We start from the raw sequence: 25114 nt of genomic DNA, 5'->3' as shown, positions 1-25114 counted from the left end.
TTATTTATTTATTTATTTATTTATTTATTTATTTATTTATTTATTTAAAACAGTCAGTTTAAAAATAACGGACAGGAGCAGAAAAATTTAGACGAGGCAGGAGTGTTGGCGAGCCAATACGTGAAGTCAAAATCTTAAAAGCGAACACAGCCTGTGCTGCCTGTCTCCGATGCTCGAGTGAAGGTAGACCAAGTAGAAGACAGCGCTTTTTACAATTAGGTTGTCGATCAGCTGCGTACTAAAATAGTCTAAGAGCGGCTATCTTGGTGAACTTGCGCTGTATGGCCTCAATACGATCAACCCAGCACTGATAGTGCGGATGCCCAACCACACAAGCATACTCAAGAAACGGTCGAAGGAGAGAACAATACAAAGCTTGGACCATCGTCGATTTTTGTCTATTCCGAAAAATGGATGGCAAAGAATCTTCATCAAATTTTGTGTGAAAACTGAAATTTGGAGCTCGGACACGATCGAAATGTTGACTGTGGCTTAAGGTGAAGCTATTAAGTCATCATGAGTTGTTGCCAAAAGATAGAATGGTCCGTAACGAACAGAATGGTCCGTAACCTGTAACTTATGCACAATTTGCGCGAAGCAATCCGCCACAAACGCGAAATCCAAAATCGAAACCAAAAAGTAGCGAAAACTTTTGAACAGACCACGAAGCTACACGAAGTTTACCATCGTTGCTTGTGCGCGAATTTTTTGCGAAAACCTACAAATTAATGATGCCAAAGCCATCGCCATTAACCCAGATCTGGACCCTGGACCTGGGTGACTTTTTCCTGTTTGGAAAACATAAATTACCGGCTCGTGGTCAATTAGTTTAGGAGTACACAAAAATCAACGATCGGCGAAAAATTGACTGATTGACTCAAGGTGGCCGAAATTTTCACCAAAAGTCACTGCCATACGCCACAAAAACATCGGATATACGTAGCCCGTGGAAATTCAAATGTCGCGAACATTTTTTGATCAGCCCTCGTATGGACAGCAACGGGCAGACCGAGAGAGCGTGTCTGAGGTTGCCGATTTCGTGGCAACTAATGAGGTGACCGAGTGCTAGATTACTTCCTAGCGCGGTGTAGTCCGTCCCCAACAACTCCCCAGAATTCGCCGTCGCCGCTACTAACGCCGAGGGCGGACGAGTTCCTTGTGAGATTTTAGCAACCTGACCAAATTATAAATGCTGATATGCGAATCCAAAAAATATAGGTGAACGTCGGGCAAACCTTCTCCGAGTGGCCGATAATTATCACATCGAGATATATTTCATAACAAAAACTTACACAACGAAACAGCGGTGTCTTTTACGAAAAGCTAAGAAGAAAAAAAACCGGAACGGATTATTTTTCATAATCGAGACAGAGAGAGAGAGAGAGTAACCTATTCAATTTGGTGAAAGGTTGCTGTGCATTCTTGTTGCACTAGTTGTTAAAGGGTCCAGGATGTCGGACTCCCTGGAAGGAGCGTGAGGAAACGGACCTGGCAAGGATGTGTGAGGACTACCAAACGTTTCATGGAAAAAATACTGCACCACGAGTCGGGGCTCCGGGGCGACGACCCATACCACCCTCTATTATGAAACTCGAACACTTGACTTCTCGAACCCGAATGGCGAACTCGAGTGCCGGGATCACGGTTTTTAGTTAGAGAAGCTCCGTTAGAGAAAATAGTGCGATGAAAATTTGACAAGTTGATTTTTTCATCACCCAAATATAAACTATCTTTGAAATTATCATTCTCATTGCACGGCGCAGCATAAACAATACAAACTAATTGATAAAATCAAAGACATCCTAACAGAACGGCTCTTTCCGTTGCAAAAAATAGACGGAAGCCGGATATCGAATACGACCATTCGTTCGAGCTTCATAATCCTGTGAGTAGTTGATCGTTTGACAAAAAAAGTTCATCCAGTCGAAAGCTCTCGATACGGAAACTCGAACTCGAGTGCCGCGATAGCAAAATGTGAACTTCGTGTTCAAGTTTGAGTTTTGTAATAGGCCCGTAAGGGGGGCCTATTACGAAACTCGAACGTTCTTTTGAGTACATTTTGCTATAGCTTTCTCTTTCTGCCTTCTCTCTTGCTGTATTCTGCTTTCTCTTTTGCTGTTTTCACTGTACCGTTAGAGTTCCCGTTCGAGTTTCATGATAGGGCCTTAAGAGTTATTTATTTCGTCACAAATCTGATAGTTACACTTTTTTTTTAAGTTGACGCTTGCCTTGTCTAATAATCCAAATTATATTATTTTATAAGTAAGCGTTTCATTTAGGTTATGCGGATCCAACGCTTTCGATGACAATTGGTTTATTGTGTATTTATTTTTTAGCTAGTTGCTGTGAGTTCTACTGACATTTTACTACTCACGGACGACGTTCCAATAAATTCAAATAGATTTATCAAAGTCCCGTATAGAAATGTAAGTAATGCTTCATCTAGGATTTTCAAGTTTTCTGTTCCCCTCGATGTAATGCTGAATAGCTGCAAATCGCTGTTGTAGTTTGCATTGCATATGTTAAGTTGTTTTACCATAAACTGTAAATACATCCCCAGCCAGGTCACTGCCACATGGTGGGATAAATATGTCTGATATTATTTTTATTATTTTATTTTTCACCACGGGTAAAGCCGTATTATCACTGCTGAAATTGTTGCATTCAAGGTGATGCACTGTCACGGTTCGAAATGACACCTTTTCTCATAGGAACCGATCATGTATCGATCAATACGAGCCGAATGATCTAAGGTCAAACTGCAAAAATATATCTGTTACTCTAATACCAAATCACCCCACCTTCATCACCGTTTGCCGATAATTGCATGCCCGTGGTTCGAACCACGTTTTCCAAAATCGTGTCACCGTTCACGCCGGCCTATATCTAATGTGGAATTTACTGTTTGAAAGTATAGAGTTCCACAAGTCTAATAATTAATATACATACAAACAGTGTTCCATGAGTCGTCGGGCACTGCGCTTCTGTATTTTATTGGGTTACTGTAATGGTGGTGTGTACATCTTTGTGCAGTTGCTTCATGATAAGCGATAGAGGCCTAAATGGCAGCACTCGTTGGCGACACACGTGTTTGCGGGCCCCATTTCACGCTATAGGATTGACTATCCGACCTAGGCAGACCGAAACAGTAGTAAAATCTCCAGTAACCTGGAGAAGGCCTATCTGGCGATTAGCAGTTGTTGTGCCAATATATGTGCGTGTTTATGTGTGCTTCGGAAAAATCCAGCTTTTCATATCTGTATTGATTTTTTACACTCCGAGACCTATGGGTCGTTTTCTCCTCATCCTCTTCTATATTGCGCACTGATCCGGTTTGTGTTCAAGCTCTTCTCATTCATTCTAGTTTCCGCTCTAGGATAAAACATCATCATGGGACTACTACTTGAAGGATGTCTACCGAAGCAATAAAACGAAGAAGAAATAATTTCTGAATACCTGGTCCAACGTTTCTGTGACAACAAAAATTTAAAATGAAGTGTAAAAATATCAAGACGCCACAAAATTCGGCGAAGCATTGAACGCACCATTACTATCCCTAAACCTTGTTTTGAAGAGCTAATCAAATCGTGATTTGTGTTGCACTTGTGAATCCTTATTCAAGTTAGTATGTTATTTGTTCATCCTGTGGATTTTTATTTGGTTTGTTTAACATAATGTAGATGTTATTTTCTCTGTGATTCCCTTCATATTCGTACGCCCTTAGTGGGTTTAGTATTAGTATTATAAAGAATCTATGAAGTATCAATTTAGAAGAGAATAATGTTCGTGTGTCCCACGAGCCTAGTAGCATTGATCGGTTTTATGTTTTGCACACTGTTGCTACTTTCCATGGCCCACCATTTAGTTGTTGTTTTAATGGTTCTTTGTTTGCTGATCAGTACCTGGACCTTGCGCACCGGATTTACGGGGTTATCCTAAAATGTCGGTTTATCCAGTTGTACGGTTTCAAGACTGCAAAACGCAAGAAGCACAATGACTGCTCTAAAGGTGAACAATGTTTTGTTCTAAGCGTTTTATCTTTAGCTTTAAAGAATGATGTCAGTGTTAAGCGGAAGGCCAACGAATAGGATGATTCGTAAACAAAACAGGATCTAATTGGGAACAGGGAAGTGAGTGAATGGAGAGAGAACAATTTTAAGCGTGGATCTATTTTTCGTCCTTACGAAGTAAATGCTTTTCCTTTTCCTCCACAAACAAGGCAATTCGAAATCCAAGTATTGGTTTTATATTTAATAATAATTATATAAAAAGCACTTGCGCGATATAATCTAGACGTGTTTTTCTTTATGTTTACAGTCTATAATCCTTACATTCAGTTCCCTAACCATGTTGGTTCACATGCGCCGTATTCCGCTATTATATGCACAGCTTCCTAAATACTAAGTATTATTCATTAACTTATATCGTTACAGTGAAAAACGAGATTAACCAAATGAATCAGCTCGCGAAAGCGTAATTGTAAATATCATATAAAACGATACCGATCGCGCAACATATTCCAACCAAATATTTTTACCGATCACCTCTACCAATCATATTCAACGGCTAGGTCTACTAAAATGAACGTCTGCGTACGCGTCTTGCATACGTTTCTACACAAAGCGACTAATATTATATGCACTCCTCTTTCTTTGCGTCTTTTGCCAGTTCGGATGTTCCTTTTTTCTGACAAAAGTAGTAATTAAACAATCGAAAAAATCTGCAACACCTTGTGCACATTACATCTCTTTCGTATATGCACGCTATGAGTTATGTATGATTGTTTTGATTCCGGATTCGATTTTTATATGAAAAACGCAGCACGATGTTTTTCTTTTTCACACAACATAATCGAACATCCTCCGTCTATTCCGATAATGGCCCCAACTTGCTAAATCACCTATCACCTATCTACTCCACTGCACACGCCACTACTCTCCCCAGCTCGTCCATGATGCGATTCTCCCCAAAACGAATCATTCCCGGAACATTCGACATACCATTTCTTGGAGTTTGCCAGTGCTGCTAGTAAAATGGTTGGCGCCGGTCGGCATTGTTACCTGTAATTAGACCTTGCGTGCCTCTACTGCAGGATCCAGTATAGCACATCTTTACAATTTCGTTTTTGTTTTCTTTTAACACTTTCCTAATGACCAAATGCCAAACAAGCTGCCTGAGCTTATATTTATCATGCTTTTAATGTATCCTGTACGAAGCAGCAGATGGTGACTGCTACTATTTGATAATATTTCACGACAATAGAAAGAGAGAAAAGAAAGCCTTAGCATACAATTCATTAGCGATGAAGCACTCCGTTAAACAGTTTATCCCATGGCGTTCCATTCAAAAGCGATGAGAAGACTTGGGAGAAATAATTAAAGGTTACTTTGTAAAGCAACAGCGCTATATAACAGAACAATTCTTATGTGCTAAAAGCCAGCAACACACCCTCGCATGATAATTGGTGGCAGTGTTGCAGTGATGATCCATCAGGAGGGCTGCGGTGAAGATCGACTCTACGTAACGTTTTTTTTCTACATTTTTCTTGTCTATCAATTTTGATGAAGCGTACAGTAGAAACACAAAGTAAATATATGCTAAAGAGAGAGCCGGTGACTATTGGCACACCTCTTGATTTTCTGCATATTTTCCTTTTATCGTGTGCTTACTTCCATAAAAGAACTTTCCATTGTTTTTTTTCTTCATTCTTCGTAGTATATTTGGACTAGGACCCTGTGTATTTGCTTATGCCGTCTCAATCTGTTCTTTGTTGTCTTGCAGCGCATTTCTGCTTGCGTAACACAAGCAGCCCACGCTATAAAAGAACATTTCCCAACATGGCACCGTGCTGCCGTTGTCTAGGCAAATTGTCTTTCAAACGAAATGAAAATCAAATGAGTTGTGAAATTGGTCAAAACTGCTATTTCAGATTGTCTATAGCCAGGAAATGTTCTGGCATATTGTGGACTGATTTTCCTTCTTTTTCGTCGACGAACCCGTGCTCTGTTGATGAATGATTTATAAACGTGATGCCACCACGATTACGTGTGGCTTATTTAATTGGTTCGTGGTTCATACAGCATTGTCGATAAAAAACTGAACAACGAAAAACCTTTCAAAGAAAACATGAAAAACACAAATAAACTAGTAACGAAAAGCAACACTGAAATCGAAACAGAAATAAAACAAACCGAACTAAAACGAAATGCTTCTGGTTATGCTTTATTACAAACTATATTTAAAAAAAGAGTATAAAATTTTATAATTCAATTATTCGAGAAGAACAAGCATTGTTTTCATGAAGTCCTTTCACAATGGACCAAGAAAGCGATGCTTTGTAGAGTGTTGGCCTTCAGTAAGTCGTACTACTTTCCCTCCGCTTGTGATCATAATTTTTTGACACAACACCATTCTATGTATCTTCCTATTATACTCGTTTGCATAATAAACAATAATCGTTCGTATAGTTCGTTTGTAGTCTGTGTGGTTGGTTATTAACTGGCAGCAAAATTGACATCCTGGTTACCTTACAAAAAAACATCGTTTTGCGCAAAGTATTATTTGTGCTAACTTTTGCCACTTATGGTAAACTAAATGAAACGGAAGCAAACCGAAAAAAATGTTCAAAATTCGATACGAACAAAATTATAACAACAGAAATTATACTCATACTTAATATTTTGTTTTCAATACTTTTCCTATTAATTCACAAAGCTACCATGGGCTGATCGTTTACAGACTTGGATCGATTTTTACTCATATTTTATAAACACATACGATATCAGGATGTTCTATATAATATTAACAACAACATGTTTAACGAACAGAATGTTCTTATAGATTTCTCGTTTGTTTTGTTCTGTTCACGTTGGTTTTGTAGAGCTTAGTTATAGATTACGCCTGAAGGACGGCACGGTGAATTCTGAGCGACTCGCTTCCTGGTACTGCCGGACTGCTCAGATGGAGTCGAGAGAGAACCAACTAAAAATGTGACGTATAATGATATTAAAAATAACTAAAATAGAAAATATGAATTTTTTTCTCTTTCGCTCATGCGTAATGCGGACAAAGACACTTTAACGTCACTGTCTCTACGCAGGCATTTAATCGAGTGAACGAGATCCAGTTTGTAATGAGATTCGAAAAAGAACAAGGAAGTAGGCAAAGCCAACAGCTATAGTCATGTAAGAAGAACAGTAAGTAAGAAGTAAGAGTAAGAACATGTATTGGAGATACGTTAAGAAAAAAGCTTACTTTTCAAACTTTGCCAATCATCGCTCCTATTGGGATGGCTGGTTTCAGTGGAGTACAATACTTCAAAATCCACATCATTTGAACACCGTCGTTTTGTTTTACTTGCATAAAAAATGTTGAGTATCCTGTACACTTGAATTTTGTCATGATTTTTTTTGCTATTGATTTCTAAAATGGAAAATGCGTTTAAAGGACTATTGCTTGAACGCTTTCGAGATTCTTTAACGGCGCTGTGCACACAGTGAAAGACCGTCAGAAGTATGTATATAGCTGCATAAAGTAACGTGGAAAAAGCAAGTTAACGAAAGGGATATTGAATACGCACAACTGATAAATAGAATTAAAAACTATTTTAACCTCCGCGACATAAGCATTTAACGTAAAACAAACAATACACCTCTCTGCAATCAGTCCAAAGCAAGCATCGAAAACTTTGCATCTTTGCTTGACAGTATGCACGTACACGTCTCTATAGTACATTATGTGACGATGTTAACACTATTTTTCCTTTTACGTTCAAATGCTCTGCTTAGTGTAAGCTCTCCTTCGTACGTTCGCTAGTAGAATGCCACATGCGCAGAACATTTTCACATCCCTTTTCCAGCTCGGTTTATGTATGGTAGAAACATCCATGAAACGATACAGAACTAAACAAGCGGCGATGCGGCCTAATATAGCCGATAGATGGACACAACAACTTTCTGTTCCGTGCCAGTGTAATTTGGAGTTGATAGCCGGTTGGCGTTGGCTGATGGTTCCCTATCGCAAATCAGCTGGCGCATCTCGTTTATCTTTTATACGCGTGTTTATTTGCGATGATTCATTCATTACTTTTAGACGTAAGTAGCGGTGGTCGCACCTTGCAGCGAAGGGTTTTGTGGCGTCGACTGGGCACTGACCGGGGGTTTGCCAGGTACGTACTGTCCGATAAAGGATCCATCCTCAGTGAACTGACCGCCTGCCAGTGGTAATTCAACATGAGCAGGGAACGCCGATTGAGTAGCAGTATTCCATAAAAGAGAAAAATTACAACATTAAAATCTCGAAACATATAATTGAAAAATGTTTCTGCAGGCGCATGAATGTGTTTGGCAACTAATGTTAATCACGAATGAATCTAACAAATATTGAATTGAATAAAGAATAAAAAAAGTAATACCTATATTCGTAAGCATTCAGATCTAGGATGAAACCATAAAAAGGTTATTTCTAAGGCACCATCATCTCGTCGTTGCAATAGAAGAACTTCGCAGTAAGGAACCCATAAGTAGAACACAAATCGGCAGGATTCTTATTTTCGTATATGTGCGCGCGGAGCAGGTTCTCGAAACGACTCTTTCCCTGATTTGTCGTTTCATCAGCAAAATTCGTTTTCTCGTTTTCCAATTCGAGGCTTGTATGCTTCTTCTTTTACCAGTTAATCGCCCGATACGATTCACACGTTTCGACGAAGGAGGATATATGTTTTAATTTTTTTTCTTGTCTAGAAGGCGTAAAAATTCGACAACATTCACGTTCATCTAGATGCAACACTCTAAATCTAAAATATACTATTTTCGGGGGTTTATATGCGCGCTCACCAAATAATGAAAGCTTCGTTCAATGTGTATTGCTTTACATCAGCCTCTATGTATGCATGGGTATGAAAATCTTTAGATAAAAAATAGATATCCTCAAAACTATGAACTGTAACCAAGTGCAATGGAAATAGGGACCTTGTAAATTGAATTATGATAACATAACGGTCAGTAATTATTAAAATCCTGTAATGTTGAACTTTTGATTCATGCTCGTATTTCAATGTGCTCGACTCTTCCTATCTGATCGCTGTTTAACCTCGATAAGATGCCTGCAGTTTTGCGCACCCATACGCATAAGGCCTTTGTGATTGTATAACTGCGATTTTTACAGAATAAAAAATACCTCAGCTAGGTGCTACATGTTAATGGACAATTCTCGAATTGAGCTTAAAGTTTAACGACCTAACAGAACTCTACACAAAGATTGACCTAGAGATTCGCCAATCAATTAACGTTGAGCACTAAGGCTGAGAGGGAGCAGGAATGAGAGGGAAAGAGGAACGCAGAAACTGCTTTAATGGAACTTAGAGTTAGAGTGTCTGAGCAAAACTATAAATTACCAACGGCAAAAACCGAGAAAATTCCAATGAAAAAGTTGAAAACAGTGTAGATCTAATACTTAATTGATCGATGGAAATCTCTTCGATTGGTAAGCACTTATCCAATCTTTCCAGATCAAAATACAGGCAAAACATTTTCCATCCACTGTAAAATGGGTACTTGAAATAAAATAAACGAACTATCAGTGTCCTAAAGTATAATGAGAAAAAATTTTCGAATAAAAATCTTTACAATAGTGTAATCATGTGTTTTTTTGTATCTTAGAATAACGGACCGGGGTAATCATGTGTTGTTCTTTTGTAAAATATGAAATGGCCTGCTTGGAAGCTTATGAACAGTTTGTGCTCGTTATCTCTTCCTGTACACGATCCGCCCGCCTCTAGCTGCTCTCACTGTGACTATTCCATTTCGTCATTATCGCAAAATATGACCTTTCTCCGTTAATTGGACTCGACCCGACGACGTTACAGCAAGCCGATCACTAACTATGAATAGAGTAAATCGTATAAAACTAAACTAATGTTGCGAACGCTTGTGAATTGCTGTCAGTATTTTTCTCTCCCTTCCGTCCGTATTGCCCGATAAAGGAACCATCCTCATTCATACCTTCTGCGGAACGTCAAAGCGCGATCGGCGATTAACGTCGTGTAAACAAAGAACAAACAAAAAACAAATATATATGTATATATATGCCATATATGCCAAACGCCATTGGAAATATAGAAAGAAAAAAGAAGAAAAATAAAACTGAATTTAAAACAAATTTAAGCAAAATGTTTAGACATATTAAGAAAATCATACAATTTTGTACGTACGTGCAAGAGTTAGTAATAGAAATAAATTTGTGTAGGAAATAGTGATACAAACAAATATGTCATTTTAGTAAATGAAATCTCAATATTGCATTAATCTACATCTGTTTAATTAACTGGTACACAAACCTCAAGCAAATCGAAAATATAAATCATTCATTGGCAAAGCTTAAGATAGTACAAAAAAGGATAACGGAACTCATTGATTTAATACGAATATAAAACAAAAACGTTAGAGAAACCATGATCATATATAATAATGCAACAAAACCCGAAACTTCACACGCGTAAAAATGGAAAACAAAAATTAATGGGAAAATCAAAAGTAAAAAACATTAAAGCACAAATTTGCTGTTATGCTTCGGCGGAAGAGTATTGAATGGCAAAAATAATCGTTTTTATATCAGGACAGCATTTTGTATAACCAGCACATGCATAACTATGGATAAAATTTGGAGGCATCCTTCTTTAAATACGGACGAGATATTAAAAACAAACGAAGCCATTACCGTTGGTGCGATTGTCTTAAAATTACTGTTGTATAGTATATACTATGTAAACTGTCCTATCGAACTACAAACTGGAGCTAAAAATGAAATATTGTTCTTACTAACCCAAAGTACTAATAACTGATGCATGGCACAAGAGATGAATTAGGTTGATGAATAAATGAAAGAAAGTAATATTTTGTGAGAAAAAGAGAGACAGAGAGACAGAGAGAAAGTGAGTGGATGAGTGAATGCAGCAGATGAAAATGTTGTAGAAAAATGAAATTTTGCAGATAGGTGTGGAGAATCAGTGAGAAGAGATGGTAGCATAAACAACAACATTACCTGTATCACCTTCACCGTATTCCGCCATGGAATCTGTATCACTTTCCGGTCCTACTTTTTGCGAGTTCAGCGATTGTCGACCCTGGCTTTTATTGTCCAAACTGTAATCACGTAAAACACTAAACTCCATTTGGTATCAAAGCAGTGGACGGTTACCGTCCTTGGCTATGGTTTTTGAAATGTACATATTTCGACTCCTACGCGTGGGAAGGTTGGAAAGAATTGGTGGAACTCTATTTTCTTACTTTGCTCTACTTTGCGGCACCATAGGCCGGAAAAGGATAAAGACAGACTGATTGAAGGACATCATTACTCAAACGGAAGGATCCGACTCTCAGGGGCCAAAGTTCATACGTCCCGTTCTTAATACTTTTGTACTATTTAACAGTGCGTATAATATGTTGACTATCTTATTTTCCAATTAAATGTACATAAAATCAATGTGGTAGTATCATCACATAAAATAGTCGATGGCGTTTGCCCAAGGAAAATGAGGAAAACAAAACAAATGACAGAGCTAGTTGTGATGTGGGTTAGATAATCTCGTTCATTTGAATTACTCTTGGCAAATAGATTGTCAGTAGTGTTTGATTGTGATTATTACCAAAATTAAAAGGTCATTCTATGCCAAAGAAACAACAACTGACGTTTTTGCTACATATACTCAAAAAAACACACCGTTTTGTTTGGACATAAAATTAAACCTGAAACTTCTGCAGGCTAAATTGAATTTTATCAGGATAAAACCATATCGATCTGCATTTCAATCAAATCGATTTGGATCAATCCATCACGTGTCCATTTTTTTCAAGATTTCATTGATATTACAATTTATTTGGAACAAGTGATTTCATATCAATTTTAGTGATCTCATAACGGAATTTCGCTACAACTAATATGAGAAGAAAACTTCAAAAGAGATAGGTTTCAAAAGGTTAAAAGCCAAGTAAGTGTACATTAGATTTCAAAATACTGTAAATAGTATAATTGTGGGCCTTGTTTGGATATATAAACTACATAATGTTGTACAGTCCGTTTTAATAAACCAATAAGTGAAATTCTTTTTGTGAAGCAAAAATCCAGTTGTTAATGCTTAAGCGAAATATGCTTTTAATGAAATTTTTAGAGAGACGGTCATAAAATGCTTAGCAATGTAGAGAAAGTCCAGGATGTAAGATAGATATAAAACGAACTGAAACCCCCTTTGTTGTTTGAGAGTGATTAGATGTATTTAGTTAGACAATCAGAGCTAGCCAATCTACTAGATGCATTTATATGAAAGGTTAGAGCAAACCGAAAATAGATCACCAATAGCACAGTTAAAAACGATAGCATAGAACGGAATGAGGTACAGTAGAGAGAATTTACATTTAAATATAGCAGTTGAGAAAGTATGTACGATGCAATGCTCCTTTTTCTTGATCACAATATATAAAAATGTACGAACAGTGTTATATATTGTGTCTTGTAAGAGTGTGGGTATCGTTAATGGAAGTAGCAACTACGACTTTGTATGCAATTTAGGTAAAAATGTGCACTACGAAAGTGCCCATAGTATAATAATATATAAATGTAGCATATACAATAATGTATTAGCAAAAATATGTAATTGGCTTCTTGTGGAAAACGTTGGTTAACATGTTACAAAATGGTTTGACAGGTAATCAGAAGCATGTCGGTATTGCTTTTCTCAAAAACAAGAGTAGACATTGTACAAAAATGTAGCTGTAAAAATGAAAGTAAATGTAAACAATGCTTCGAATATACGATGGACATATCGACATAGTATTTTCGAAGCATCATGCTATTCCAAACTGGAACACATCATAGTGACGCTACCAAATCAGTCTGTCCAGGACATGTCAGTCCTCACTTTCAAATCAACGGTATTACTGCACTTAAATACCTAATACCTAACTAGCTGCTTTTCACCCCGTGTTAGAATAACTCCATAAAACTAAAGGCAGTTCGCTACTAGCACCGTCTTATATGTTGGCTACATGAAGTCCAGGCGATAAATAGTTATAGGTTCTCTGTTCATTAAAAAAACTTAAAACCGATAAAAAGCTACTTATGTTGTTGATCTTACAGTGTTATTAACGATCGAGAAACCATGACTTGGTATCGCCTTTACGTAGATAAAAGTGTGGTGGTGCTAGGAGGCAACTGATTTGACATAAAACCATTACCTTAATACCATCGAGAGTGGTTGGTAGACTTTTGTTGACCCCGCAGCGGTTGGTAGACTTTCGTGTAACTCATGTGCTTATATGTATTTCCTGAATAAGCAACATAAACACACACAAACGCGCACACTGTACAATCCCACGCATAGAGCCAATGCTAGAAACCGAGGGTTTTCGCTAAAGCAAAGCTGCGAGGTTTTTGCCGGGTAAAACATGGGTGCAATTTCAAAAAAGAAACACTGGTATGGTAAACAAAATGTAAGCACAAAATCAATAATAGTAGCGCAGAAGGAAAACCACGGCAAAAACAGGTTATTGGTTCACCGCACACACAGAGAGTGAGTATGCATTATATAGTCACATTATACTATGTGATAATATAATATAAAACAGAAATCAAACCGACGAATGTATAAAACGTCGTCAAATTCAACACACATACATGTATGAAAGGATCTATGAAGTGCATTATAAATATGACGACTAATGATATGGCATCAGAGTCTTATTTTAAAGCTATGCATATAATGTCACCCGGAGATAACAAATAAAAGAAGATCGTCGTGGTCAGACGCATTCGTAGCCGACAAAAATTCACCAAAATATGACCAATTTACTGATCACCTTTTGGCGATTTGCATTTATGTTTCTTAAAATGTGCAAACTCAAACGGAATTGCTCCTCATGGGAAAATGTTTTCGATTAACTAGAGCGGCGCTACGCTTTTAAATACTTTGGCATAACCACCCGAGGGATAGACGATTCGAATGTTCTCTAGCTATGAATGATGGTGATGCTCATAATGTCTCTTACTAAGTAACGAGTTATAGCGGAAAGACAGTAGCGTGATTTGAGGAGTGGTTTTAAAATTATCTCGTATGGGGAGAGTGATTAGCAGCTGACATCTAATACTACTAACTAGTCGAGCAATCACGTCGGAACGGTTTGGACCGTTGTTTTTGAATGGAAAAATATAGAGATAGACAGAGGAAGAAAACTAGAGAAAGAAAGAGAGAGAGAGAGAGACAGACAGACAAGGAACCCCCGGTCGCTCATTCTCTAGCCACTTACGGTTGCGAGTACTCGGGAAAACCGCCCTCTTCCTCGGTGTAGTCGTTGCGACCGTTTTGCAGTTCGCGATCATGCACGTCATACTTGCCGCCACGGTTACGTTTTACGATACAGATGATGATCAGGACCAGAATCAAAAAGGCAATGGCAAGCATCATGCCGATGAACCAGCCGGCGGTCGCTATGTTGTCGTCGACGCGTACCGAACTCTCTGTAGGGGGTACAGTGAACCGGACAAGTGGAACGCCGCACAAATGGCGAAGGTTAAAAATATGTGTAAACAATAACACTCTAGACTTTGAGCGTTTCGATTATTAGCAACAGAAAAAGTTATAGTTAAGATGTTTAAAAAAAAACTAGACGCAACATACGGATGCCGTAGGTGTCGACTTCTTGCGTGACTGATTCGGTCTCGTATTCCCCATCGACTGAAACGACGCGGAACTCGTACAGGTGATTTGGGTTGATACCCCGCACGACGAGGAAATTTTCGTACACCTCGGCGTCTGTCATCTGCCACGCCGGCTGGTCCTTGATGCGGTACTTAACGTAGAAGTGCGAACCGGTTTTACCACCGAGTGGTGGCAACCACATCACCTTCACGTTAGCCAGCCCGTTATCGGAGGGCAGATTTTCCCAGCTGAAATTCGGCACATCCGGTGGCATACCCACACTGGACAAAGTCGCGCGTTCGATGTGAAAGCTGTGGAAGCAAAGGGTGGGCAAATCAAAATAAGAAGAGAACCAACAACTCAACGCGTGGTGGCGTGCATACTTACTCTTGTCCTTCGCCTGCCTTCGTGGTGGCTACCACGTGAATGCGATACTTCGAGCTGGGCTTGAGGCGACCAAGTTTCGCCTCCAATCTAGCCGGATCGGCAATGTGCGGTTCACGCTCGGACCGCGGCCCAACAGTCGTGCCCTTGATCTCTTCGTAGTAGATTTTGTAGCCGGTGAGCTTACCGTTTGGTTGCAGCGGACGCTTCCAGCGCAGCAGGAAGGCGGACGAACCAAGCGGGTATGCTTCGAGCGACTGGATCGTGCTCGGTACGCCTTCGGGCGTGTCGAACGAAATGGTAGTGCTGGCCGGTCCATTGTAGCGCCCATTGTATGCCAAAATGCGTGCATAGTTGGTAGAGTCCGGCACAAAGTCAGTAACGAGGGCTTGTTTCGAGTCGGCGGTGATGAGCACCTCGCGCAGGTTCTCCTCGCCGTCCGCCTCGGTCCAGGTTTGAATCTTGTAGCCCTTAAAGTAACCACGCAACGACTCGTTCGCCACTGGATTCCAGCTAACAATCGCGGTCGAGGGTCCGGTAACCTGAATCAACGTGAAGTTGGTCGGTGCGTCGAGTGGTGTGTCCTCGCCGGAAAAGACGAACTTTTCCATGCCCCCAACGTTGGACTCGCCCCGATCGTTCACCGCAACAACCTTGATGTGGTACTGGGTGAAGGTAGGCAAACTTTCCACCGTGTACGAGGACTGGCGCCAGTCGTGTACGTCCACCGAGCTCCACGTTGCACTATCTATCATCCGGCGCCAGTAGACTCGGTAGTGGAAACCGGGGGCATTATGATCGACTTCTGCCAATGGATTCCACTTGATGACGAGATTGTGTGGCTCGGTACCTTCCCCTTCGACCCCATCCGGGTACTGGAACGGAACGTTCGTCGGAGTCGTGCACACTTCGCTGTGTGGCGACGGAAGCGATTGGCCGACCTTATTGACGGCAATCAGGCGGAACGTGTAGTTGTTCCACGGCGAAAGATTGATCACCCAGGAGAGATCGGTACCGGGTATGTCTTCCCACAGTACACCCCAGGTATCCGGCGTCCACGAGGTGTTGTACTCGAGGATGTAGTGAAGGATTGGTGACCGATTGTCCCCGTTCGAGGACCATACGATCTTCGCCATCTTTTCCCAGCAGGTGACGTACTCGATCGTCGGGGGATTCGGTCGGTCCATTACGGTGAGCGTCGCGTTCGCCATAACCTCATCCAGTTCCGTCTTCGCCAAGCAGCTGTAGGTACCGGTGTCCAGCTCGATCGTTTTCGCAATCATGAGCGAGTTGTCCGATGTGCGGATGAAGCGCGGCTGCGTTTCGAAATCAATCACCTCACCGTTGGTGAGCCACTCGATCATCAGCTCGAGCGACGAGTCAGCCACAGCGTTGCAGCGGAAGGTTGCGGTCGTGCCCGCCTCCACCTCGTAGTCCTTCGGCGGCTCGTTGATGACGGTGTGCTCCTTCACGATCAGCTCACCGGATGCAGTCTTTGAGCCGAGTTTGTTGACCGCGTGGCACGTGTACTCGCCGGCATCGTCGAACTTAACGTCCCGGATGAAGAGGTCCCCGGTCGGTAACGTTTGATAGCGGCCGCCAGTCAGCTCGCGCTCGTTGCGTATCCACTTTACCTGTGGCTTCGGTGCCCCAAACACCCGGCACGTCATTGTCACGTTGCGTTGGTCCACGGTGAATTCACGCTTGGGCGGATCGGTAATTTCTGGTGCCAGCGCTAGCACGTTCAGGTACACGTCCTTGTACACGTAGCCGAGCGAGTTGGTCGCGTTGCAGCCATAGTTGCCAGTGTCCTCTTTCTGTAGCTTGCTAAAGTAGATCCTATTGGGACTGACCACGCGGCGCGGATTGCGCGGGCTCTGCTGGATCGGTTTCCCGTTGTGGATCCACATGATATTGGGGCTTGGGTCACCGACGGCCGCGCACCGAAACTCGGCCGATTCGCCCTCGGCCGCGTTCACGATCTCTGGCTCGATGATAAAGTACGGCACCGCGTTCACGCCCATGTTGATTGAGTACGAGTCCGCGTTGCCGACCCCGTTCGATACCTCGCAGGTGTACGTGCCGGCGTCCTCGGATGCGACGCGCCGTATCTTGATTGACTTGCCGTAGTTGTCTTGCTGTATCTTATCGTTCCAGATGATCGCACGCCCATTCTTCGTCCACACCGTTTCCGGCAGAGGCGTGCCACCGTAGATACAGAACAGCTCCGCCTGCTTACCCTTTAGAGCGACCTCGTTCTTGCGCGACACATACTGGCGCTTCGGTGGGTGCCGGTTCTGCGCAGCTGAGACGCCCGTCTGCATCACCTGCAGCAGTACTCGATTGCCGATCTTATACTCGCTCCTGAACATCGACGACGCGGCGCAAGCGTAGAAGAAGTCGTTCGACTCATCGTCGCGCGTAACGTTCGAGAACCACAGATTCCCCTCCGGATCGAGCGTCATGCGTGAGTTGTTGATACTCCGGATCCCACCGTCCATGTTCTGAATCATCCAGTAAACGTTCGGTTTGGGCCAGCCGTCTGGCGGTTGGCATACGAGCTTGAAAGGTTTCCCCTCGTCGGCCGGAACCGTCTGTGCCGGTTCGTCCTTAAACGAGTTCAGCTCTGCCTTGCGCACAAACACGGAATTCGAGGTTGCCGTACCATGCTCGTTTTCGGCGAAGCACTGATACTGCCCAAGGTCTTCGTCGCGCGGAGAGGTTATCACCAGCGTACCGCGGCCAGGCTGCTGCGACATCCGATCATCGTACGTTTGCCACTCGAACTTTTTTCCGTTTTTTATCCATCGATACCTTAATGGAGTGAACGAAAAATTTATCAGAAAGGAGCGAAATGCGCACAGAGAAAGAGAGAGAGAGAGAGGACGCGGAGGAGGATTGAGTTAATTCTTTAGTTGGCGCTATAACCAGACAAAAAAGTGAGCGACCTGTGTAAAGTATAACGAAAGGATTGTTGTTTTAACGGATCTGAGGGTAATCATTGGTTATTACTTACTTTGGCGTAGGTTCACCTTCTGCCTCGCACTCAATCAGAAAGGGTTTATCGCTTTCGCCCTGCTGTGCCACTTGGAAGAGCATCTCGTCCGGGGGAGGTTGTTTGATGATGCGCGGTGGAGAATGAACTGCAATTCAGTTGCAAAAGGCACATTCATATGTCTGGTCCGTCCGGGTGGCGTAATATAAAAGCACTTACTCAAACTGTGCACCACGAGTACGTGGAGCATTAATACGACGCCAGCTACAATTGCAGCGGACTGTTTAAGATTGCCTTGCATGATTTTTGACGTGTAGCAGCAGAGTGATCTGCTGCTCTTTTGCCTCATTTTCCCTGGAGATTCCCGGTTGTCGGGAGGAGACATCATTGCGAGTAGCTACAACACCAATAGATTCCAGATATCTGTCACACGGTCAACTGAAAGTACATAACAGGAAAAAAGTGTATCGATTAGTACATCAAGTGAAGCTCTTGTTTCTTCCTTTCTCTCTCAGCGGTCGTCCTCCCGCTGGCTGGCCGGGACCGAATTCGCCTCGTGATGTGTCCTGGCTGGGGGACCCACATATCAAGGGGGTCCTTTCCATCGATTCCATCGAGGCCACATATAATAGCATAGCCAGAGGGAAACATCTACTACAAGTCCACAGCCAGAGGATCCTCTATGATGCTGCTGCTTTCGACATTATGGGTCAAAAATTGTCCAGCGTAGCTGAATCGAGGGAAGGAAACCGTCGGACGAGACGGATTGAGTACGAGAGGGGCGCCTCCTAAGAGCTCTGAGCATATGTGGAGCTGACGACCGAAAGTTCAAAGTCGTCTCGAGTTTCACCAATCTAGGGCACTGCCAAAGGTTAGCCTAACTAACAACGACGGATAACGGAGAAGATTCGCGTTAGGGTGTGTGCTAGTGCTAACAACCTCCTGGCTGCCTCACCTCCTTTTAGTCTACTTCGAAAGTACGGGTTTTATTTTACCATAGAGAAGTTCGAAAGAGAAAAAAAATGGATCCCTTGACAATAAATAAACCCCTTCCATTTGTGATGGTTCTAATTTTAACTCGGGCCGTTGTTTGTTCAATTGCTGTAACTGCCGCTGTGAAAGCGAATACTGTTCGAGGTGGTCCCGCCACCCCGTGCAGTTGTCGTGACGACGTGTAATCAGAACGTACACACCTTTTTGTAGTAGAATTTAGTCTTTAAATTTAACAGAGAAGTGATTACAATCCGAAGGCCAATTCCGAGAGCCTTCCTACATTGTGTTCTCATTCAGAAACAACAACCTTCGGATTGTTTGTAACGACACTAAAGCAACCACCTTCGTAGCATTTCTTCGGGACACACATATGCAGATCGTGTTCGTCTCACTTACCAGAAGACCAACAGTGGGGCACACTCTTAAGAACGACGGGGTGGTTGATTGTGCGCGTCCGAGAGAGCCGAGAGGAGTTTGGTTACGTGACGAGAGCTCCTCTCAAGTTGCGACCTTTCTCGTTATGCTTGCAGGACCGACCGCGGCGCGTGTGTTCGACATTCGTTGAAAATCAATTACCACGGGCGGGTCGGTTAATTTTGGGTTGATTGTTGTGCTTCCCTCGCTGGTTGACGACACGGCGTTGAGAATTGGTGAAGTGTTGTTATTTTCACACGCCACGCGAGCTACAACCCAGCCGCAGAGAAGTGGATCACAAGTAACACAATTTTCCTCCCGATGGGATTCTTTCACTGTCGTCACACAAATACACGCGCAAAAGTTGACATTGCCCGCATGCGCGCACACTATTTTTTTTTCTTTTTCCGCGACAAAACTTTTACTTGACCTCAACACTTTATTTTTGCTTCACAAACCACCATCTCTGTCTCTGACTATTTTTTTTTTCAAACTCTACTAACTACCAGTTACAGTGGTGTTTTGCGCCTTCGGTATCGCAGCCTATTACAGCTGTCAATTTGGTGTCACAATTCGGACATCTGATTGAAACAATATATCCGTTGCGATTACCCGTGGTATTACTAACTGTTCGAAACAACAACCGAGATCTTATGCCGAGTGTCGACACCTATTAGAGCGGGTCCAACTGTGAACACAACACCCACACCATCATCAGCAATGATAGCTGATGATGCTCAAGTGATGTACCGCTTGGTAGGCGCCCTGTTCAGAGATACCCACACGAAGAAGCCAACGGACGGAACCGGGCAATGATATCATCGCGCGGAGAGAGAGAAAAAAAAGAGCCAGTGCTCGCCAAGGCAAGACGACCAAGATGATGACCGCTTCGGCAACGCACAACCACCACCGCGCCAATCATCAATCGTCATTTCATCACCCCCTTTTCACCCCTTTCCCAGCGCGAAACAAGCGCTCGCCATTGTGCAACGGGTATGTCATGTCACACACGCAAGCGCACACAGGCAAACACACGTTTTCCTTTTTTTCTTTTCAACAGCCAACCGAAACCAATTGCCAGAACTTTTTTCGGCTCTTCTTCGTTGGTGTGTCACCACCAAAGCTTGGTGTCTCGCTGTTGTGAGAGGAGTGGAAATTGTTACTAACAAAGGAAGACAAGCTGCATCTTCGAAAATATCCCCCAAATTCTGGTGCAAACGGTGTTCACCCTTTCGCCAGACATTAGAAATAGTGGCAGTAAAATCAAAGAAAGTCACGTCAAAATATCAAACGTCAAATTCCGTCCGCCCGTGATTTATTATTTCAATTTTGGGGGTTCATCGCGTTTCGGTCTTCATCTTGGCCAGAGAGAGAGAGACAATATGTTAGTCTCTGTTGCTTTCTGTAACGGTGTGTTTTTAAGGGCGCCTACCCCGCCTACTACCATATGTCACACCGCCGGCCAAGTCGGAAATCAAGCCCATGGTCAGAGAGCGGCGTGCGTGACGACAAACCGGGGTCCGAGAACCGTGACGAGCGTGACCGATTGCTGTACGAACGCGAACGCGGGGTGCGCAATGTTTTTGGAATGCATATTCATTTTTGGAAGATGCGTCAGACACATCATTTCACTCGTTTTCCGTAATCCACATAAATAACTTTTAACTGGCCCAGTGACACCATCTGTCGCTTGAGAGCTTTCAAGGGAAAAATTGTCACAGCGAGTGGGGGGAAAAAAGGGCGTAGATTTTGGAATACGACCTGATAGAACCTCCACGGCCGGTTGAAAGCACTTGAAACACCCGCTGGTTGGTTACAAGTGCTTTCACGCACGTTTTTCCGTTTATGTCTAGAGGTGATAGGTTAGGTCCCGCATTTCATTCGCCTTGGCGACGCGCGCGCCCTTGCATCATCCTTCACGGTGGGAGGGGGAGGTTCTGCGTGGTCAGGAGAGCAGCGCGGAGGCCACTTGGCCTCGGACTAATAAAGACGCCCGACCCGCGAGAGAGAAAGAGTCGCGAGACGGAGGTTGGTCCAAGCTGAAACTCGCTAGCGACATCTGTCTGCCCGGTGGTGGTGGTAGGTAGTAGCAGTAGTCCACCAGAGATAGAGCACGGTGCAGAGCAACAACATCCCAGGCGCAGAACAAAGCTGACATCATCGTCAAAAACGGGGTCACACGGTCCCGAGGGCGCTGTCCACGCATAGGGCGTAGAGGGTAAAATAATCATAACAACATAGGCCGGCTGTGCCGCACGCGCACATGTTGTTCGAAGCGCACACGGGCGCAGTGACACGCACGCACGACAGACACACACGCCCTGACGCATGAGTCAGGACGTCACGCGTCGTCGTACCTGTCAGCGAGTGAAATAAGAAAGGCACGACCCATAGCCAACAAGAGCCACTTAGTTGTTCTTATTTTTTGGAACGGACAGGGCAGCGTTTAGCACATTAATCTCTGTTGCTTTCCGTAACGGTGTGCCCGCGTGACAATGACGACTGTTCTCTATCAACGGGGGAGAGCGATCGATAACTTTTCCTCGATCGTTCCACAAACTTGCTCTTTGGACAGCAACATTTCAGCCACAACCTAGGTGTGGCAAGTGGATTTCATTTTCAAGTCTTTCTTCGCAGAAACAATCCCGTAGACCCTCTCCTCGTCGTCAAAGGAAAGGCTGACATCATTGTTAAAAACAAAAAACCCGCACCCGCCTCTCTCGGGAAATTCTTGCCGGCCGGGGACCGTCTTCTGCCGAGTTGAGTATGTCGCGCACGAGACGAGATGGCGATCGGCGTTTCAAACGCGTTCAAACAGAGCGGACTGACATCATCCATTGCAACAGGGTGTGGCGACGCGTGCGATCATCATCACTACACCACCACAATCGCCGCCATCATCGAGTACGCTGCCCAACATATAACGAAGACACTGTGTCGCTGAAAGATGCAGTGTCGGTGGCGTCCAAGAAAAAGTCAAGCCGTCAGGAACGATCGCGCTCGCAGACCTTGGCAGAATGTTTGACAAAAAAAAGGCGGCTGCGGCTGATGTACCAGAGAGCCTATGCTTTGCGCTTAATGTGTGGTCATATCCGTTGGGAACATAGTACCCCGGTAACGGTCACAACCGGCCAGCCCAGAGAGAGAGAAAGATAGAGAGACTGCCAGGTATTTTCTACAGCACCTCCGGAAGCGGTCGAGGGCTTTCGCGTGCACATATTTGTGGGCGATGTGGAAGGAAGGTGGAAAAGGTGGCCTGCGCGAACGGCCATATGTTCTCACTTTCTATCTCTCTCTCTCGCTCGGTGTGGAAAAGCGTTCCGCAACGGGATCCGGGAACCGGAACACATTAATATTCCCATTATATATATTGTTTGGCACCAACTTTTCGGGGGTGCTAAGGAGACCGTGGGTCGACACAGGGCACAGGACGACCTCACGATTGTTTGTACCATAAGGCTCCTTCGCTTATAAGGCTGCATTCGCTAGGACCCCTGGCTGGTTGGATGGATGGATGGGTTTGAATTTGTGTTTCCATCTTTCCAACCCATCGCCACCACCCGACCAATTGGTTGATCCGGCCCCTCTCAGTGTGAGTGTTCGCCCGCCGCTATTTAAAGAGAGAAAACTGATATTCCCTTTTTCCTATACCTTTGCGCCTTGCGCGCGGCATATACCCTTCTTGGGCATATCTTGTCTTGTCTTCTCTCTTTCTATCTGTTGCGCTCCTTCTCACTTTCTCTATGGACTGGCAAAGGCGAGAATTCAAAGCCGCGCTGATGTGTTCCGTTCGTTCGTTCGTTCGTTCGTGTGCGTGAAGGAACCGCAACGCGGCTCGAACGCGAAGCGGCTTGAACGCAAGTCTCGCGCGAAGTTTTCTTGTTTTTCTATTTCAAAGTTGGAATTTTCCGAAACAGAAGTTTTACACTACTGCTACGATAGTGGGGACCAGGGGGGTGGGGGGCGCCGTTTTCCTAACGGCAAAGTCGAAACGCAACCGAAACGTGGATGGCGCAGAGCGCAGCCATTGATAGGGCGCGGCGCGGCGCCCGGACGACGATATGACTGACTGATGACGGGACTTGATGTCATTGTTTCGCACGCACACACCCTGATGCATGTATGCCGCCTTCCGTGAACTCCTCTTCGCCTCCACTCCTGTCGTTAACTTATTCAAATAATTCCAAGTAACTTCAAACGGACAAAAAGGACAATAAAAAGAGCCGCGAAGACCATGAGAAGCGATGAGCTCATTTTGCACGGTCGGCCCCGTGGCCATCTTGAGTGTGTGTCTGTGTATGTATGGGGACGCTCCAGAGGGGTTCGCCCCCCCAACATAGAACACCGCAGGGGATGATGGATGGACGTGCGGGGGCGTACTTTCTCTCTACGCGCAGAAAGGTGTCCACTTCCGGCCTCAAGCGTTTTCCACAAATCGGACAAAGAAACGAAAGGAAAAAAAACTGAAACAAATACTCCCCCCAGAACTCCCCGCCCCCCCGCGGAGCCAGAGGCCCCAAGCCACAATCCGGTTACTGGGCGTCGGTCGGCACCAGCAGGCGTGTGTCTGTGTTGGTTTCGGATCGATTAAAATCCGATTAGACATTGCCACCGCACTTTGGATGGACACACCGACCCGAACCCGGTGTCCGTCGTCGACGCCGCCGCCACCGCCGTCTGTCTCTGGCGGTGGTAATTTGGACGTCCTTCTTGCTTTCCTTACCTGATTTGGTGGTCCGGCTTCGAGAGCCACGCAGCAATGCTCCTACTTGAACACCCCGTCTAATATCCTTTACACCTAATGTACCATCTAATGTAGCACACCACACACACGGGACTGCTGTTTTAGAAAACACTGCGCTCGAGGGGGAGGTGGTGGTTCACACATAAGGGGCGCTATCGCAATAGCCGGAGAACGGTGCTGGGTGGTGGATTCGGCCGATGACTAACTCATCAAAAAGACTAAAACAAAAATGGAAAGATTCGGCCGGCCTTCCGGACGGGACGGCCAGCAGCAGCTTCGTTGGGGGCTGAGATTCCGACACGACCGTACGTTTGAATTTTTGAACTTCAACTACTCTGCCCCGTCCGAATTTCCCGTCTCCGAAGCGCTAACCGACTTTCGAACCTGACTCCGACTCTCTGAGTCTCACTTTTTTTCGCTCTCACAGCGCCGCTCTTTCGAAGCCACTCTCTCTCTCTCTCACTCACTCACTCTCACCGTCTCTCTTTCTCTCACAAGTTTTCCGATGAACTTTTCCGAGCACCGCCACGGCGGATGGCGAATAACATCGCCATGAGTGCGATGGTGGTTCATTCGCACGGGGGGCCGATGAATCAACGAATCATCGAATCATCGAACCGAATAGTCTACGTGATTACGAACCAAAATGCTATAGATTTGACCTGAGAAATTCACGAAACTAACACGAAAGACGACACATATTTTTGCATATTATTCAAATATTTAAGCGGTCACTCAAAATGATTTCCACTGGTCCAACGATATTGTCCCACCACCATTGGACCACTTCATGCGAACTGCGAACTACTAGGGTGTTTAATAAGTTCGTATAAGGTCGGTAACAGAGAGCGCTCCAACGAGCCTGATTTCGTTTTGTTATATTGGTACACTCTTC

General features: G+C 43.9%; 1 protein-coding gene across 7 annotated transcripts; it reads right to left on the bottom strand.

The window, feature by feature from the left end:
- Positions 1–6196: 6196 nt before the first annotated feature.
- On the bottom strand, positions 6197–18338 carry LOC131213838 (neuroglian). Of its 7 annotated transcripts, none has more exons than XR_009156979.1 (8): positions 18288–18338; positions 18090–18216; positions 15077–17887; positions 14669–15000; positions 14298–14508; positions 11041–11159; positions 7255–8212; positions 6197–6981 (listed from the first exon to the last, which is right to left on the bottom strand). XR_009156979.1 is itself a non-coding variant. In XM_058208011.1 (8 exons), the coding sequence occupies exons 1-8, from the start codon at positions 18316–18318 to the stop codon at positions 6884–6886; spliced, it is 3828 nt and encodes a 1275-aa protein (XP_058063994.1). In that variant the 5' UTR covers positions 18319–18338; the 3' UTR covers positions 6197–6883. The 7 variants fall into 7 exon arrangements, 2 of the variants coding, with proteins under 2 accessions (XP_058063994.1, XP_058063996.1); XM_058208011.1 differs by having other exon boundaries at positions 8114–8212; XM_058208013.1 differs by having other exon boundaries at positions 8114–8212; positions 11041–11141.
- Positions 18339–25114: the final 6776 nt, after the last annotated feature.

This window comes from Anopheles bellator, chromosome X, assembly GCF_943735745.2.
Source record: "Anopheles bellator chromosome X, idAnoBellAS_SP24_06.2, whole genome shotgun sequence".
Classification (NCBI taxonomy): Eukaryota; Metazoa; Arthropoda; class Insecta; order Diptera; family Culicidae; genus Anopheles; species Anopheles bellator.
This window is presented reverse-complemented; position numbering and strand designations above follow the sequence as displayed.

Bases quoted from the DNA above. Each gene is read 5' to 3' on its own strand.
- LOC131213838 (XM_058208011.1), bottom strand. From the start codon at position 18,318: ATGCTCCACGTACTCGTGGTGCACAGTTTGA. The intron at 15,001-15,076 runs GTAAGTATGCAC...TTGCTTCCACAG, and splicing joins AAGGCAGGCGAAGGACAAGA to CTTTCACATCGAACGCGCGA. The intron at 11,160-14,297 runs GTAAGTGGCTAG...AATGGAGTTTAG, and splicing joins TTTCCCGAGTACTCGCAACC to TGTTTTACGTGATTACAGTT.